At 46.3% G+C, this 18,880-nt stretch overlaps 1 protein-coding gene across 2 annotated transcripts; it reads left to right on the top strand.

Annotated features, from left to right (window-relative positions):
- The first annotated feature begins 5,304 nt into the window (after positions 1–5,304).
- GNPDA1 (glucosamine-6-phosphate deaminase 1) lies at positions 5,305–17,808 on the top strand. Of its 2 annotated transcripts, none has more exons than XM_010388263.2 (7): positions 5,305–5,386; positions 6,343–6,472; positions 10,463–10,564; positions 12,017–12,199; positions 13,220–13,404; positions 15,112–15,286; positions 16,291–17,808. In XM_010388263.2, the coding sequence occupies exons 2-7, from the start codon at positions 6,349–6,351 to the stop codon at positions 16,389–16,391; spliced, it is 870 nt and encodes a 289-aa protein (XP_010386565.1). In that variant the 5' UTR covers positions 5,305–5,386; positions 6,343–6,348; the 3' UTR covers positions 16,392–17,808. The 2 variants fall into 2 exon arrangements, with proteins under 2 accessions (XP_010386565.1, XP_030783371.1); XM_030927511.1 differs by lacking the exon at positions 5,305–5,386 and adding an exon at positions 5,771–6,090.
- Positions 17,809–18,880: the final 1,072 nt, after the last annotated feature.

The following is an 18,880-nucleotide window of genomic DNA, read 5'->3' as shown; positions in this document are numbered from 1 at the left end:
AAGGGAGTGGGTACAAAGGTTAAATCTCTTATTCGCCACCCTCCCCATTTGTGGATTTTTTTTCTGAGCGTATTCGATACATTGCTGCAAAACAAATCACTCGATTTAGCAGCTTAAAACCACAAGTGTTTATTATCTCACAGCTTCTGTGAGTCAAGAATTCAAGAATGACTTAGTTGAGTGGTTGTGGTTAAGGGTCTCTCATGAGATTTCAGTGAAGCTACTGGCCAGGGTTGCAGTCATTTGCAGTCTTGACTGGGACTGGAGGATCTGCTTCCAAGATGGTTTCCATGGCTGTTGGGAGAAACCTTGTTTCCTCGCCACCTGGGCTTTTCCATAAGGCTGCTCCAGTGTGTCCCCCAAATGGCAGCTGACCTCACTGAGAAAGTGATCCCAGAGAGAAAACAAAGAAGCTGCAATGGATGCTATGACCTAATCCTAGAAGACACACCCATCATTTCTGCACTGTCCTGTTAGTTACACAGGTCACCCCATCCACTGTGGAATGAGACTACATAAGAGTGTGAATCACTAGGAGCCATCTTGGAGGCTAGCTATCACACCAAGTTACTAAAATTCATAAAAATGTAATTCCTAGAGCCTGGAGGTCCACAAGGGTGTGGACTTGGCTTTGTTCATTGTTGTGTCCCCAGAACCTAAAATAGTGCTGGGCACATAGTAAAGGCTCCATAAATATTTTATAAATGAATGACAAAGAAGACCGTAGGGCAGGTGGCACTTTACTTGGCTTGGATGGAAGCATAAGATTCGTTAAGTTTCCAAGGTTTTGTTGTTGTTTTTCCTTCAAGACAAAATCATTCATTTCATACAAATATTAGGCAGAATGTATCCTACCCCACAGCACCCATTTACAAAAATATGAGTCAATGAGACAATGCTTTAAAAACTTTTAGCACAGTGCCTAGGACAGAGTAGATGGTCAATTATTTTGATCAAATCTTTTTATTAAAATTTTTTTTCTTTTTTTTGCCAAATGGGGGGCGCAGTTTGTTTGTTTGTTTGAGACAGTGTCTTGCTCTGTCGCCCAGGCAGCAACGCAGTGGTGCAATCTCGGCTTACTGCAACCTTCACCTCCTGAGTTCAAGCGATTCTCATGCATCAGCCTCCTGAGTAGCTAGGATTACAGGCATGTGCCACCATGACCAGGTAATTTTTGTATTTTTAGTGGACACAGGGTTTCACCATGTTGGCCAGGCTGGTCTCAAACTCCTGGGTTCAAGTGATCTGCCCGCCTCTGCCTCCCAAAGTGTTGGGATTACAGGTGTGACCCACCACTCCTGGCCAGATCAAATCTTAATAACAAGTTAGTGTGTGTCTATGGCAGATTGTATTTTTTAAACATGGCCATACCCATACATGTATCCCATCCAACATGCTTTTCTTATGATATTACTGAACTTCTTACACAGAAAGATAGGGATCTATGTTTTCTCTTTTTAAATCTGGGTAGGGGCTTGTGATTTCTCCAACCCACAGAACTCAGCAGAAGTGATGCTATATGACTTCTGAGACTAGGTCAGAAGAAGGATACAGGCTTAGCCCACCTTTGTCTCGATACGCTTGCCGTTGGAACCCACCACTATGTTGTGAGGAAGCCACGGCGACGAAAGCCATGTGTGAGTGTTCTACTGACAGTGAGCACCCGTTGCCGGACGTGTGAGTCGATGCGCTTTCATGTGATTCCAGCCCCAGACTCCGAGTCTTTCAGTTGAGGGGCAAGATATCATTGCCACTGTATCCTGTCTGAATTTCCAGCCCACAGAAACTGTGAGAGAGTCATCATTGTTGTTTTAAGCCACTAAGTTTTGGGGTAATCTGTTATGCAGCAATACATAACTAATAAAATATCCTTCCAGAATTTCCTCTAACTAGCTTCAGGGGAAAATGATATTTAATTATGTATTCACTCATTCACTCACTCAACCACGAAACCCAAAAGGGTATATTTGGCTTCAGACATGCTATTCTAGGGGGCTCAAATGATGTCATCAGAGTTCTGTGTCTCTCTTCTATTTGTTGTACCTTTTCTGTAGCTCTAAGCTTTGCTCCATTTTACAGCTCAAGATTTCAGGAGAAGAGTATCTCCCCCCAGTAGCAGCATAAACCCCCAGGAAGACCTGAATCACCTGCTGTAACAGTGAGTCATGTTTTCAATTTCAAGTCACAGGCAATTCTCCTAAAAGCCAAAAGGACATTTACCATTTACTTATAAGAAGTCCAGAGTAGGAGGTCCCAGCACTAGTCAGATATCAAGGACATAAGTGTTTTCTCTCCTCCCCTCTATCCTTATGCTTGGTGCCTCACAGGTACAACGTGGCCTCCCCAGCTTCAGTCATCACAACTGCCTTCAAGGCAGGAAGGAAAGGGAAGGAACCAGAAATCACCAGTTTGTTTCTCAAGCACAGCACTTTTCTCAGGAAGTAAAATCTCTAACCAGAAGCCATCCTCCTCCCTCATTGAGCAGAACGAAGTTACTTGGCCACCCCGTAGCTGTGGGAGAAGCTGTGAGAGTCGTTGACTTTCCAGTTTCTCCAGTGGCAAGCAGCTAGGGAGAAGGAGGCTGTGAATGGCTGCTGGGTTAGTGTCTTCCATGCCTGCCTGGCCTTGAACTGATCATGGCCAGAGCCATGGAGTCTCTAATTGGTTCGCTCCTAGGTCAAAGGGTAGGGCCAGCACCATACAAACTATGAATTGAGCAGAATTTGGGGGTTAACAGTTGGACAGGTTGTTTGCCCAAAGCAAGGGTGCATTAGAAGGTATAAAAATATCTGACCATACAAGAGTTGCAGAGTATTCCATTGTGTGGATGAACTCACAATTCTTCTAATTTGACAACTTTGGTTCCAAGACAAGAGGATGGGAGGATAAGTGCAGTTTAAACACAGGTGTGGAGTAGGAGGAATACAGGGAGACAGGAGGTTAGGGCTAGAGAGCATTTCAGTATGGTTAGAGAGTGGGCTGCAAGGAGGGTTAGGAGGAAATAAGGGGTAAGTAATTACAGCTGGCTGTGAATGCCATGCTATGCTATTTCATTTAATAGTCACAACAGCCACAGGAGGGCAGTATTACTTAATTTCCACTCAATTCTCATGTTTCAGGTAAGAAAACTGAGACCTGGAGAAGTTGAGTCATTTGCTTGAATTACTCACTCAAGAACCAGAAATTAGCCAGACCAGAATTGAAAGGCAGGTCTTTCCGATTAGTCCCCATGTTGACCCAAGAGCCTCCAGGCTTCACAGAGACCCTGCACTGGTTCCCTGCAGAAGGGGTAACTTAGGGGAAATGGGCTCAGTCACCAGAAGTCACCGTCTTCCTGGAAAGGTCTGGATGCAGATGCTGCAGACCTGGCCCATGTTATCAGACCTGTTTGGAGATGGGAGTTGGAGCTTCATTGTGAAACATCTGCAGTCCTAATGCTGAGACATTTCTGGCTGGGCGCGGTGGGCTCACGCCCAGCACTTTGGGAGGCCAATGCGGGCAGATCACCTGAGGTCAGGAGTTTGCGACTAGCCTGGCCAACATGGTGAAACCCTGTCTCTATTAAAAATACAAAAATTAGCTGGGCATGGTGGTGGGCACCTGTAATCCCAGCTACCCAGGAGGCTGAGGCAGGAGAATCGCTTGAACCTGGGAGGTGGAGGTTGCAGTGAGCGGAGATCACACCACTCTACTCCAGCCTGGGCAACAGAGCAAGACTCCATCTCAGAAATAACAAAAAAGACAAAAAAGATTTCTGACTGAATTTAAAAATAAACAAAAACTACACCAACACCAAGCCATTCACAGGCTCTCAGGATTTGGAAAATAAAAAAAAAAACAAAAAATAACACTGAGGCAAAAAGCAAGTTCCCCACACTGTAAAGGTATCAGCTCCAACACCTCTGATATCATCAGGGCCTCACCAGATGAAGCCTACTCCTAGCAAGCTGATCTGGAGCTGCAGCTGGGCCCAAGGGCTGGGTGAGCGCTTGGGGCTGTCCACAGTGAGCAGATTCAGCAGAATTGCAGAACGTGGCCACCCGGCTGACTGAGGAAGGCCCTGTCACCTGGCATGAAGCCAGGATTCCTTTGGCCTTTTGCTGCTGGAGGAAAACTAGGCTGATTCAGGAGATCTCGCCACTGCTCCCTAGCACTGACCAAAGTCCGGGATGTCAGACTGTGAGGTCATATATCACAAGTCTCTGTATTCCTTTGAGCCCCAGTTTCCATATCAATAAAATGGCGGTAATCATATCTGACGATTGGGCAGGATTCTATGAAATAATGGGCACAAAGCTCTTGCAAAACCCTACGTAATGGAAGATGTTACTGATGACCAGCACTCAAGTCCTTCCTCCAGCCTCTGCATGGAAAGTTCCCAAGTGTCCCTAGAAGTCTTGAACACTCTAATGTTGACTGGAAAGAATACGATGGATCTCTTGTTCTGATATAGAAGCGTCCCAAATTCAGTCATACCAGCTGGGAGGCAGTGCCCGCTAGCGGTAAAAAGCATGGATTTGGACAGATTCCCCTGAATTGAAGTCTTAGGCAAACCACTTTTGCCTCTGACCAAGTTAACTTTTCTCTCCAAGCGTCAGTTTCTCCACTTGTTAAAAAGTAATGGCAAACCTACTACTGGAGCTTAATAAGGATTAAGTGAAATAGTGCAGGTCAAATATCTGACCCTTGATATACATAAGCCTCATGTGTATGTGTCCCATTTATGTAAAATAACAGTGTAAGCATATTCATAGAAAGCAATTCAGAATGTACTCTAAGCAATGGTTATCTTGGTGTGGGGAGTTGGGGAAACCAGGGACCTGCCTTTTTCTCTATTATATAATGCTGCAAAGTTTGATCTTTAAAAAAGTACATTAAGAAGTCCAATTGTATTTTAAACAACAAAAGTTTTAACACCTGGGTAAATAAATGGCATCTAAACAAAGAAACTGAAGACAGAGCCAGGCCCAATCCTAAGAGACTGACGAAGCGATTCTGCTTTGCCTGCCCCCAGCTCAATCCCTGCACTAAAAACCCCGGCCCCAGCCCCAAGTTCCAGAGGGCTGCATTCCTGGGGGCGACCCGACACCCCTCAAGTCTCCCTCCTCTTGCACACACACACACACACAAACCAGGCTCGCATCCCCGCCTCCCAAGGGAAAGTGTGTTTTTTACGGTCTGTTCCAGGGCCTGCCGGGGCCACGGGCCAAGGTGGGATTGTGAGTGGCCGGAATCCCTCCGCGGGGAGAGTCAGTCCCAGTAGCTGCGGCCCCGCTGAGTCAGCCCAGCGGGCGGCGCACGCGGCGCCGCGTGACCCGCAGCCACGTGACCCGCGCGGGGCCGGGCCGCCGGCGCAGTAGCTGCAGCCGCCGCGAGAGGCGTCCGCGTAAGTGGGGGGAAGGGCTGGCGGGGACCTTCCTCGCGGGCCGGAGCGCAGAGCGCTGTCCCAGCCCTACGGCACCCGGGGTCGGGACCCCGGGGAGCCGCTCTCACACATTTTCCAGGCGGGATCGGAGGGGCGATGGGGTGGTAATCGGGGTGGGGGACACGCTGTACCCCACCGACGACCGCGCGGGCCACCTTCGCCTCTTGCTTTCCCACTCCCACTAACCGCAGTGCTGGGGGAGCAAAACGTCCTCCTTCCGGAGCGATTACCTTTTCCCTTTTGTGCTTTGGGGGAAACTGAGGACCCAGAGGGGTTCGCAAAGCAAGGCGGGCCAGTAGGAACACCCCTCCGCTAGTCCCTCAGCAGACAGCTCCCGAGGCAGAGCTCATTGCCCCACCTGCTCTAGTGGCCCAGCATGATCCTATGACCTCTCTACTTCTTGAGGAAGAGTCATGGGGTAGAGGGCGGGGAGCGGGTCGAGTATCCCGCTCCCGTGGGGGCAGGGATGAGGGACGCGGGGCTGAGCAGAGCATCTATCCGGATGGTAACAGCCAACATAGTAAATACTAAGTGGTTTACACGCATTCTCTCATTTCATATTACCCGTCGTGAAGTCTGTGAAGTAGGTACTATTGTCCCAATTTTTACATAGGAGGAAACGGCTCAGAGAAAACTTAGGTCCTTTGACCGAGGTCCTTCAGTTGGTAAGCGAAGGAGCTGAGATTAGAACCCAGATCTGCCCCCAGTAGCGCCTCCTAGTGGACTGTGGGTGGTGGAGGCGACTGGCCCAACCTCTTAGCTCCTCTGTGAATAGAAAGTCAGGCCTTTTTCCTGGCTCAGACAGCTTGGGAAGGGGGGATTGTTGCTGGGTAAGAGAAGCTTCTCCCACCACCTCCATCTCTTTCTCTGCCCCTTACCATTGATTCCTTTCTGTCATCCCCTCTCCCCCACTGCAGGACAAGATGAAACTCATCATCCTGGACCACTATTCTCAGGCCAGCGAGTGGGCGGCTAAATACATCAGGAACCGCATCATCCAGTTTAACCCAGGGCCAGAGAAGTACTTCACCCTGGGGCTCCCCACTGGTGCGTTCTTGGATGGAGAGGGTGCTGTGGATAGGAGTGGAGAGAGTAGGCAACAGGGGCCAGGTACACGGGCTCACTCAGCCAAGGGACTTCCCGGGAGCTCTGGGGTACTGGTGCTGAGAGAGCACCTTCCTGCCCCTTCCACATACAAAGGACCCAGCTTCCCTTATGGGTTGATTTAGTGCTGCCTGTTCCTGCAGAATCCTGGAGCAGAAGGGATCTTGGTCAGGCACAAAGAACTTGATTTTTAGGCTACATCCTAAGTCAGCCTTGTCCACCAGGGTTTCTTAACAGAATTAAGTCCTGATACCCTAAGGCATTCATTTTATGTAATGAATTAATTTCTCTTCTCTGTATCTAGAGGGGGTACTAGCTAAGTACCATCCTTGGGAGAATTGAGAAGATAGTCACTTAGGTAATTTTCTGTAAGGCTTAATTAAACACAGGACCTAAGTAAAAAACAGTCCTAATTTCTTTTGGAAAAAATCAAAATGTTGCTTTTTCAGAAAGATATTTTGACCCCAGCTCCTCAAGACAAATGTCCTGATTATTTCTTTCAGAGATGGGTGGGTTTGCCCTAGAGGCCCTACCTGGCCCATCCATTAGAGTGTGTATATGTGTGTGGTGTGTGTTGGGGGGTTCTTCAAACTTTTTCTTTTTCTTTTTTGTCTTCCTTGCAGTCCAAACTTTTTCTGTAAAAGGCCAGTAGTAAATATTTTAGACTTCACTAGCCATATAGTCTCTGTTGCAACAACCTCACCCTTCTGTTGTTTGAAAGCAGCTATTATTAGCCTGGCACGGTGGCGCTCACCTGTAGTCCCAGCTACTTGGGAGGCTGAGGTAGGTGGATCGCTTGAGCCGGTAGATTGAGGCTGCAGTGAGCCAAGATTGTGTCACTGTACTCCAGCCTGGGTGACAGAGTGAGACCCTGTCTCAAAAAAAGAGAAGACAATATATAAGTGAATGAGTATGGTTGTAGGCCAATAAAACTTTATGGACACTGAAGTTTGAACTTATATAATTTTCACATGTCACAAAATGTTATTATTCTTTAATTAAAAAAAAAACTATTTAAAAATGTAAAAACCAGGCCAGGCACGGTGGCTCACATCTGTAATTTCAGCACTTTGGGAGGCTGAGGTGGGCAGATTGCTGGAGCCCAGGAGTTTGAGATTCACCTGGGGAACATGGCAAAACCCCATCTCTACAAAAAAAATAGAAAAATTAGCTGGGCATGGTGGCACATGCCTATAGTCCCAGCTACTGAGGAGGCTGCGGTGTGAGGTGTGAGGATTGCTTGGGCCTGGTCGAGGCTGCAGTGAACCATGATTGTGCAGTTGCACTCCAGCCTAGGCGACAGAGCAAGATTCTGTCGCAGAAAAGAAAAGAAAACCATTCTTAACTCATGATCTGTATAAAAACAGGCCGTAGTGCTGGGCATGGTGGCTCATGCCTGTAATCCCAGCACTTTGGGAGGCTGAGGTGGGTCCATCAGTCAGGAATTAGAGACCAGCCTGGCCAACATGGTGAAACCCCACCTCTACTAAAAATATAAAAATTAGCTGGGCATGGTGGCAGGCACCTATAATCCCACTACTCAGGAGGCCGAGGCAGGAGAATCAGTTAAACCCAGGAGACAGGTTACAGTGAGCTGAGATTGTGCCACTGCACTCCAGCTTGGGTGACCGAGCGAGACTCTGTCTAAAAAACTAAAAAATAAAAAAATACAGGCCACAGGCCAAATTTGGCCTGTGGACCAAAGTTTGCTGAGCTCTGTAGTAGAGGTTTGTGGGAGTAGTATCTACCTGTGCCTGTGAAACTACCAATGTCTCAGGCCCTCTGGAGGCTGTGCTAACATCCTGTCTCCTAACTGTGGAGAGACCCAACCTCTGTATGGCTCAGAGTCTGGTCTTCTGAAACCATTCCCTCATTCCCATCATTGCAGAGTCAGATCCAAGCTCTTCAGAGTGGCATTAAGGCCCTCCAAAACCTGACCTCTCCCTGCCTGTCCTGCTTGAACCAACAGGACAGCATTTCCACACGGGTTCCTTGGAACATTCCTTCTGTTAGATGTAGCACCTGTCAGGGTTCTGAGTGGAAACCGCAGAAACCAACTCCAGCTAAATTAAGCAGAAAAGGAGTTTATTGGCTAGATATTGGGAAGTTCAGAGGATTCATGGGAAGGCTAGAAGTTTGGAAAATGGCAGGAGAGAGGAAGCTATGTGGCTCAGGCATAGCTAAGGCCTTGTCACATGGACCAACTGATTATTTTGGGTGAGTTGTGGGGAGCTGCCATTCACTCAGCAGGTATTTATTGAGTGCCCTCTGTGTGCAGAGCTGTTCTAGCCTCTAAGGATACAGCAGTGAACAAAAAGGATATAAACTTCTGCCTTCTGAGGCTTAAATTATAACGGGAGAGACAGATAATAAACAATTAGCAAAATATAGAGTATGTTAGATGGTGATGAGAGGAAAGAAGAAACATGAAGCAGGAAAGGATAGGGAGTGTGTCGGCAGGGGTGGGGCTGTGCAGTGTTGGATATGGTGGCAGGGAGGGTCTTATAGCCAGGGACCAGGTTCTATGGAGCCTTAGAAGGACTGGTGTTGCTGAGGGTAAAATGAGAAGCTAATGGTGGATTTTGAAAAGAAGGGTGACATGATGTAATCTCGATAGTTTTTTTTTTCCTTTCATTTTTTTAGTTTGCACAATTTCAAATATTCAGAAAAGTTGAAAAAAAAAAAAAAAACAGATCAGTACCATTCACCTAAATTCACCAATTGTTACCATTTTGCCACATTTGCTTTTACCTTTCTCTGGCCCTTGTTCTGTATCTATACACACACAAGTTTTTTTCAGACATCCTGACACTTCTCTCTAAATCCTTCAGCACATATCTCCTGAGAATTAAGGACATTCTCCTACACAACTACGATACCATCATACCTAAGAAAATGAAAAATCACGCCATCATCTCATATGCAAACTATGTTCACAATTGTTGTTCTCAGTTGTCCACATTTATCTTTTATAGGTTGGTTTTTTAAAAATTAATCCAGTGTCCAGTCAGGATTCATGCATCTTTAGTCTTTTAATATACAGTGTCCTCCTACCTTTTATTATGTGTGTGTTTTTATGACATTGACTTTTTTGTTTTTTTTCAAGATGGAGTCTGGCTCTGTTGGCCAGGCTGGAGTGCAGTGGAGCGATCTTGGCCCACTGCAACCTCTGCCTCCCAGGTTCAAGTGATTCTTGTGCCTCAACCTCCTGAGTAGCTGGGATTACAGGCATATGCCCCAATGCCCAGCTAATTTTTGTATTTTTAGTAGACACGAGGTTTCACCATGTTGTCCAGACTGGTCTTGAACTCCTGACCTCAAGTGATCCACCTGCCTTGGCCTCCTAAAGTGTTGGGGTTACAGGCGTGAGCCACCACGCCTGGCCATGACATTGACTTTTTAATGAGACTCAACTAGGGCTTCACTGCTCCTCAGGGGAGTCTTCCTTGAACCCTGAAGCACTGGGTGAGCCTGTGCTTTACCCCATCACAACTGATGTTCCTGCTTTGTGTTCTACTCCTAAACAGCTGAGTTATTTTAGAGTAGTTACTGTCCCTTGCTCCCCTGTGTCCTTATCACATGGCCCTGTGCCTTGCACATAGTACTTGTGCAGGGAGTATCATGTCAATAATTAAGTATGATGTTCACTCAGGTACTAATCAGAGTGATTTCAGTCATCAGTGTGCTGGATATTCGGGATTCAGCAGTAATCAAGGCAGACACAGTCCTGCCCTCCTGGAGCTTAAAGTCTAGTGGCAAAATAGGCATTAAACAAGCAATTAATGGATGGATGGCAGGTAGGATTGGAGTACTGGGTAGGACTTCAGATCTGACAGGTTCTCCCTGTGAGCAGCCCAGACTCATTCCTGTATACCCTCTGGGCTTCCAGACTTGGGGTGCAGGGGGTGTTCATGGCTGTGGTCACTCTTTCAGGGAGTACCCCACTTGGCTGCTACAAGAAGCTGATTGAATACTGTAAGAATGGGGACCTGTCCTTTAAATATGTGAAGACCTTCAACATGGATGAGTACGTGGGTGAGTCTCTCTTTCAAGGTTCTTTCCTGATTCTAGGAGACTGATGCTCCTCCTCTCATTGGCCCAGCCCTGGAGAGGAATCAGGGAGCCAGTGACATTTGATGATAGGCTCAATTATCAATATTTACCTCTTGGTTTACTCAGCTATAAAATGGGGCTAGTAAAGCTGCCCTCACAGGTTGTAAGCATTAAATGGTATCATAAAAGATGTGGAAGTTTCTTACACATAACAGATACTTAATAAATATTAGAGTATCTCCTTCTCCTCTGCCTGCTCCCCAACTCCATGCCATTTCTTTCTGGAACAAATGATTGCAAGTGGGATCCTGGCTGGGGTGTTTCCCCTAGGATCTGTATCTGTGCTTTCTCTCCTGCGTGTGGCCTCCAGCTCCCCTTTCTGCCAGGTACACTTGGAGGGGACCCGAGATTGGTGTCCTTCCTGCTGCTGAAAGGCTATACCTTAGTCTTCTATCACGTCCCCTTCACCCAGTCCTTTTGTAACAGCTTCATTTTAACATCCTTTTTAAAAGAAAAAAATTGTGGTCAAATACATATAACATGACATTTACCATCTTAACCACCTTTCTATGTATAGTTCAGTAGTGTTAAGTGCATTCACATTGTTGTGCAACCAATTTCTAGAACTCTTTTCATCTTGTAAGACCCAGGCTCTATACCCGTGAAACAGTAACTTCTCATTTCTCCCTTCACCAGCCGCGGAAACCACCATTTTACTGTCTGTTTCTATGAATTTGACTACTCTAGAATCAAACTAGAGTATATAACTGGAATCATAAAGTATTTGTCTTTTTGACTGGCTTCTTTCACCTAGCATAAAGTCCACAAGGTTCATCCATTGTTGTAGCGTGTGTCAAAATTTCCTTCCTTTTTAAGGCTGATTTTACATATTCTTAATGCTTAACACTAAATATTATTTTTTTTTTCCTGGCTAAAAAAAAAAGTTGATTTGGGGAAGCCTTGAGATAGTTCCCTCTAACCACCTGCTGTTCAAGCTGGAATTTATTCAGGCTGAGTGGGGTAGAACTGGGAGTGGATGGTGGGGTGAGAGGCACAGGGTGAGGGGTGTGCTTGCTTGCTTTCTAAGATGACTCCAGCCCTACCCCAGGGGGCCAGAGTGTCCCCAGCCTCTAACCTATGGTCATTGCCTTATGAAAACCAGATTTAGAATGTGGGGATTTCCCAGGCCCTTGGTGTGCAGTTACTCTGGCCCAGCCCTGTGGCCACAGATGGTGGTGCTGGGTGGGTGGACACTTACGGATACTGGCTCAGTCTGTCCTGAGTGGCTAGGGGTCAGAGGGCTGGTGCCTAAGACTCCCAGATGGGCAGACCCCTGGGAGTGTCTCTGTAGGTCAGCTTGGTGTCCTGGCATCCTTCTTAGGAGGGGGGCTTTGGCTTGGCCTAGGCATGACTGAGTGCCCCATGACCCCACAGGCCTTCCTCGAGACCACCCAGAGAGTTACCACTCCTTCATGTGGAACAACTTCTTCAAGCACATTGACATCCACCCAGAAAACACCCACATTCTGGATGGGAATGCAGTCAACCTACAGGCAGAATGTGATGCCTTTGAAGAGAAGATCAAGGCTGCAGGTGGGATCGAGCTATTTGTTGGAGGTAAGCTTGACACTCTGCAGCACACATGTCCAGGGCCAGACCCATGGGAAGGAGGACAAGACACCATGCCTGTCTCCAGACAGCTTCCTCTGGGTGTGCTAGTGACCGCAGAGACAGGTGGGAGAAATGGGCCCTGCTGGCTCTGTTACTCAGGAACTGTGTTATCTTGGGGATCTCTTTCTGCAGTTTGATGCCTTGTCTGTAAACTGAGAGGTTTGGGTTTGGACTCTGAGATTCTGTCTACTCCCCAGTCTTAAGGTTTTATGGATCAGTCCTGGAACTTATCTAAACATTTAACATCGTGGACTCATGTAGTTCCAAAAGTCCCCACACAGCCCCTATAGATAGGCAGGTGAACCCCAGAGAAGTTAGGTGACTCACTCAAGGTCCGCAGGTGGGAGCAGGTGTCTGCTTCTTGGATCTGTGCTCGGGTCCTCTGGGCTGCCCTTCTGTGTGTCCATCTGTCGCCACCTCTGGAGTTACCCATGAGGGGTAACATTGAATTGCCTTTTATTACTCTAGAGATCACTGTACTGTACTTAAAGGTGGGGAGGAGGTGGGAAGGAGCTCTCATCCTCTGAGATTTTAGAACCTTGGCAGCCCCTGTCCAGGTTCTCTGGGTGTTTTGTTCACTGCACCTCTATCCCAGCAGCAGGACCCTCTAACTACAGGTAGAAGAGACAGAGAAGGTCCACTTTTCTGACAATCTGAGGAGGCAGAAGCTGTTTGCAGTGCTTCTTCCTCAGTTTTTTGGGGGTGGTAGCAAGTTAACAATGTGTGTGCCTCAGATAGAAATGGTGGGGAGGGTCTCCTCTGAGACAGTATGTCAAAGAGAAAGAAAGGGTAGGAAGGGGGACAGAGCACATGTTTAAGGTGTACCTGCCCAGGGCTGCAAATAAGAAAGGTGACACAGCTTTCAATGATTTTTTTTCAGACCCTAGTTAGGGAAGGAGAAATTGTCCATTCTTGAAATCTTGGATCCCTGAGACTCACAGGGCTGCGTGGGCTCTCTCCCTGTAGGCATCGGCCCTGATGGACACATTGCCTTCAACGAACCAGGCTCCAGTCTGGTGTCCAGGACCCGTGTGAAGACACTGGCCATGGACACCATCCTGGCCAATGCTAGGTTCTTCGATGGAGAACTCACCAAGGTGCCCACCATGGCCTTGACGGTGGGGGTGGGCACCGTCATGGATGCTAGAGAGGTAAGGGCGCAAGGGCCCCACCAGCTTTGCACTGGGTGGACTTGTCTTTCTCTTATTAGTCTTAACTATACTTGTACCACCTACACTCTTATTAAAGATGAAGACATGATAAATAAAGCTAAAATCCCTGCCGACCCTGTTACTCACTGTTCCTCTTGCCTCTTTGGAAGACATCATTATTCCCAGTGTGAGGTGAATCCCTTGAGCATGTTTTTGGTGCCTTTGGCTGACTGCCTGGGACAGCAGGCTCTCTGGCCTCGGGCCCCTTTCATGCTTTTCACAGGCAGAGAGGAGGCCAGCATCACTAATGTTGGAATATGAATTTTGTACCTGACCAGGTATGGAGAGAGGGGCTCCCTTGTTCCTTGTAATTGGTAGAGGTCACTGTTTGGACACCAAGGATGCTTGTGCTTCTAGCCCCGTGCTCAGAGATTAATAAATGTGGTGAAGTGTGATTAAAATATAAGTGTTTTAAACTGAATTTAGCTTTTTCCCTAAAAAATTGACTATCATTTGAATTTGAATTTTTTGTGGTTCCAATTTCCTTATTTTCATTAGAACTTTAGAAGCATTTTCTCTTCCTTTCTGATGTGTATTCAGTGGGAAGCAGCTACAGACATGTTAGATTTACAGTTCTTTGCCCAAGCCAATAAACAAGCATCTAAATCAGTGAAAAATTCCCTGTTTAAAGTGAACTTCTGTGATTTGAGTGACAGCACCCAGATTTCTGTTGGGTAATCTTCAATCAGTACGTGGGGTGGGGGTGTTTACTTGCTGTTTTTAGCCTTGCAGCTTAAACCTGTCTTTATCATGAGGGCATCTTGATCTGGGAAAGGACCTGGGACTGGAAATCAGGAGATTATCTTTTCTAAAAAGAGTTCTGGGTTGCTGAGGGGTCCGGAATAAATAGTCACATTCCCTCTCTGCTTCTGCGTTCTAATCTTTTAAGAAAGGAACAGTACATCCTGTTCACAACTCTGTGGCACATGTGAATTAAAATGAAAGGAAATCTATAGAACTGAGTTATTTTTTTTCTCTTTTCCTGCGTTTGAATAGAGCTGAGTTCTTTAAGATCACTTACATTCTTGATATCTTAACTGTTAAGTGGAGACTGTGCCTTTGTTTATTATATATTCACAAAAACCATCATCCCAAGTCACATTAGTTCATAGGTTTAATGCTGTGAACTGAAAGTGACCAGATAATGGGGCAGCCTTTCTGGGATTCAGCCTTAGAGGCCCCACAGTTATCCCCACAGTGAGATAACTCCCACTATTGCCTGCAAAGCATCCTTGCTGGTGGTACAGGTTAGGAGCCCTCTTTCACAAACTGTGCTTGTGGAGAGTCACCAAGCTGACGGGATAGCGGGCCTGGACATGGAATGTCTGTTGACAGGGCACTTTCATAGGCATCATCAAAGATACCTGGAGGCACTGTCACGTGGTGGTCAAGAACATGAACTTTAGGGTCATAAATAACCCTGGGCAAGTTACTTAAACCCCTGGGCTCTGTTTTCTTATCATATAACATGGGGATAATGATGCCGCCTGCCTCGGGTTCTTTGTGTGATAAAGCACAAGGAGCACTGAGCAAAAGTATGTTGCATGGTAACTACTTACAATATGATATGAAAAACAATCATCCTTACAACTGTTTAGGGTGTCTGGAATGCTCCCCTCTATCACAGACTTGTTTTCTGATCCCCAGGTGATGATCCTCATCACAGGTGCTCACAAGGCATTTGCTTTGTACAAGGCCATTGAGGAGGGAGTGAACCACATGTGGACCGTGTCTGCCTTCCAGCAGCATCCCCGCACCGTATTTGTGTGTGATGAGGATGCCACCTTGGAGCTGAAAGTGAAGACTGTCAAGTATTTCAAAGGTGAGGGAGGTGTGGGTCCAGGAGGAGGTGGTCAAGCTCAGGGTGTACCAGGAGTGAGTAGTAGATCCAGCTTTCATCCTCTGGTCATTTTACTTGACAACTGTAATCTTAAGAAATATCAAACCCAATTGCATCACACTACACTGTCATTTCTTTTCCACCTGTGACTGCAAAGATCCATTTCTGGAGATATATTTGCTCGGAGAAGGAGGAAAGAAAATGCCGAGTATGGTCCAAGGACTATGTGGTGACCTCACAGTGCCATTGAGCTTCAGGTTTTCTCTTTTCAAATCTTAAACAGCCATTCCCCTCTAGGTGAGACACTGAATTATCAGGACGATCTTCCTTTCTTTTACTTTTTTTTTTTTTTTTTTTTTTTGAGACAGGGTCTCACTTTGTCACTCAGGCTGGAGTGCAGTGGTGTGATCTCAGCTCACTGCAACCTACACCTCCCGGGCCTAAGTGATTCTCTTTGCCTCAACCTCCCAAGTAGCTGGAATTACAGGTGCCCGCCACTACACCTGGCTAATTTTTGTATTTTTAGTAGAGACAGGGTTTCGCCATGTTGCCCAGGCTTATCTCAACTCCTGACCTCAGGGGATCCACCCATCTCGGCCTCCCAAAGTGCTGGGATTATAGGCATGAAAGCTGCCATGCCCGGCTCTTCTTTTACTTTAAAAGGATGCACACTGCTTTAGGCAAACATGTGAAAATCCTCCTTTACTCAAGCAGGTCAATTAGGAATTTGTTCTTTGCTGAAAAGACTAACCTTTAAATAGCCAACTCCCATAGTGACTGAATTTATAAAAGTTCCATGAATATAGTACTCACTGTGAATAACTCTTCTTGTACTCTTAGGGTGTTTATCATTTGGGGATCATAGAGAAAAGAGGGAAGAGTCAGCTCTAAGACAAAATTTGAGAGCTCCTGGATGTTATGATTGATAATCAAGGAACTCTTGCCACTGTCTGAATTAACTACTTTTTCTTTTTAATTTTTTGTAGGTTTAATGCTTGTTCATAACAAGTTGGTGGACCCCTTGTACAGTATCAAAGAGAAAGAAACTGAGAAAAGCCAATCTTCTAAGAAACCATACAGCGATTAGCCTGTGCTGGGACCTAGTGTCAAGTAGCCATAGGGAAAGGCAGGTCTTTCTGGAAATTGTCTTTAGAAGAAAGAATTGTATTTCTTTAATCTAGTATGGTTACTCCATATAAGTGGGTAAACTTATTGTTCTTGGCCAGGAGGCTGGGAGCTAGTCATGGAGTTTAGCTATAGGGAGAATGATTTGTTTGTAACTTAATCAGAAAAAAAATCTCTGCAAAATGTACTCCATCATTTCGATGTCTACCAAACCCAGGTTGGGAGTTTTAAACTTTCTGTTCTGCTTCAGCCACGGTTCACATGTACAGCACACTCCCGTCAGGAATTTCTCTCCTTACATGCACTGATTTTCAAGTGGGAGGGAATTAGGGGCTTGTGTATATTGGACACCACCTCTTTGAAGAGTCTTGAGAGTCCTTCTTGCACAGGCCTGCCCCTTGGTTGAGAACCATTGTTCCAGGTTAAGGCACAAACTCTCAGTATGTAAAATAAGTGCAAGGAAGCAGGCTCTTTGGTCCGTAACAAGTGCAGTGGAAAGAAAACGAACCCTTCCTTCCTTCTTCCAGTTGTTTTCCACTTCCACAGCTTTTCCACTTCCACAGCTTTTCCACTTCCACAGCTTTTCTCTGAACTGGGAGAACTTGGGGGTGGATTTGGGTGGGTGGGGTCACAAAGAAGGCAGCTTCTGCTGATAAACCCAGAGCCTCAAGGGGCCCAGCCATGTCAAACTTCTCTCCCTCAGGGACTCTGCAGCACCAAAAGGAGGAAGGTGAAAGCCGTTTTCCCCCCAGAGCCCTGTGTTTTTGTGAAAGGCCTCACTGTGGCTCCTCTGTTTTACATACTCATTAGTAAGTAGGAGGTCCACTGGGGCAACAGACACTGCCACAATTTCAGTGTTGTGTTTAGCCAAGAGGACGGTCTGGGCAGGCAGCTTAAGTGTGAGTTTAGTCACAACTCCTGAGTGTCCCGCTGTCCTGCTTCCCTAGGAGGTGAGTGCCAGGAAAACACACCAAATGTTTCTAGTATTGTTTCTCCACTTAAAATAGTCCTGCTTAGATTCACATGGTGTGGTCTGATGTTCTGAGAACATCAGGAAATACAACTCTTTTGCCCATTTATCCTTCTCCGCGGATCCCAAGGTGGTCTGTTGCTCTGGCTTCCTTTCATTGTCTTAGGCCTTCATGGAGTGGATGCTGCCTCCTCCTGGCTGTTTTTGTGCCTGTTTGAAGCTACTGCTGCCTCTATTTCTGCGAAAGACCTTTAAGAGCCTGGCTCAGGCCTAAGGGCTATGTTTGGTACTAGTGTTTTGTCTTTAGCTTTTCTATGTGATTGTGCTGTCATTCTGTTTTAAGCTCATGGATCAATGGATTTGTTTACAATGTGATATTTTCTATTAAATCCAGTATTTTCAAATAACATGTCATTTGTGGATTTGAGCCCCCAATTTTAGAAGACTGGGCTATTTATATATTTTAGAAAGAGCTGGTAAGCAAAGCGTCACACTCAGTCCTCACAAGAACTTGCAGGAAGGTCACAAGCAAAGCAACCATCTATTGATCTCTTCTTCAATCATCAGAGTGAAAAATAAGAGATTTTAAGAAAATGGAGCACCAGGCCGGGTGCGGTGGCTCAAGCCTGTAATCCCAGCACTTTGGGAGGCCGAGACGGGCGGATCACGAGGTCAGGAGTTTGAGACCATCCTGGCTAACACGGTGAAACCCTGTCTCTACTAAAAACTACAAAAAACTAGCTGGGCGAGGTGGCGGTGCCTGTAGTCCCAGCTACTCGGGAGGCTGAGGCAGGAGAATGGCATGAGCCCGGGAAGCGGAGCTTGCAGTGAGCTGAGATCCGGCCACTGCACTCCAGCCTGGGTGACAGAGCGAGACTCCGTCTCAAAAAAAAAAAAAAATAAATAAAAAATGGAGCACCTATAGGAAAAAGGGTAGGAATGAACGGATGAGCAATAAATTGTCATGTTCTGGCTGCACCTGAGATCCAAACGAGGATACAGCTGTTATAAAGATTAAGGCAGATTTGTGATGAGGGATATCATTGCAAGGTATGGAAAAATATTTAGTTTTTTTTTTTTTTTTAAGTTAATATAATGGAATAGCTTATTAGGTCAATATAGCCAATTAAGGAGGTAGATGTAGAAGTTAAAAGAAGGGTTTAATTTTTTTTAAACAATTTTGAGGCTGGGTACAGTGGCTGATGTCTGTAATCCCAATGCTTTGGGAGGCTAAAGCAGGAGGATCACCTGAGATCAGGAGTTCAAAACCAGCCTGGGCAACATAACAAGACCCTGTCTCTACGAAATTTTTAAAAATTAGCCAAGCATAGTGGTGCATGCCTGTGGTCCCAGCCACTCAGGAGGCTGAGACAAGAGGATTGCTTGAGCGCAGGAGTTCAAGGCTGCTGTGAACTGTAATCGCATCACTGTACCCCAACTCTGGACAACAGAACAAGACCTCATCTCAAAAAAAATTTCTT

This window comes from Rhinopithecus roxellana, chromosome 3 (genome assembly GCF_007565055.1).
Source record: "Rhinopithecus roxellana isolate Shanxi Qingling chromosome 3, ASM756505v1, whole genome shotgun sequence".
NCBI classification, from domain to species: domain Eukaryota; kingdom Metazoa; phylum Chordata; class Mammalia; order Primates; family Cercopithecidae; genus Rhinopithecus; species Rhinopithecus roxellana.
The sequence above is the reverse complement of the archived record's forward strand: the minus strand, read 5'-3'. Positions and strand labels throughout refer to the sequence as shown.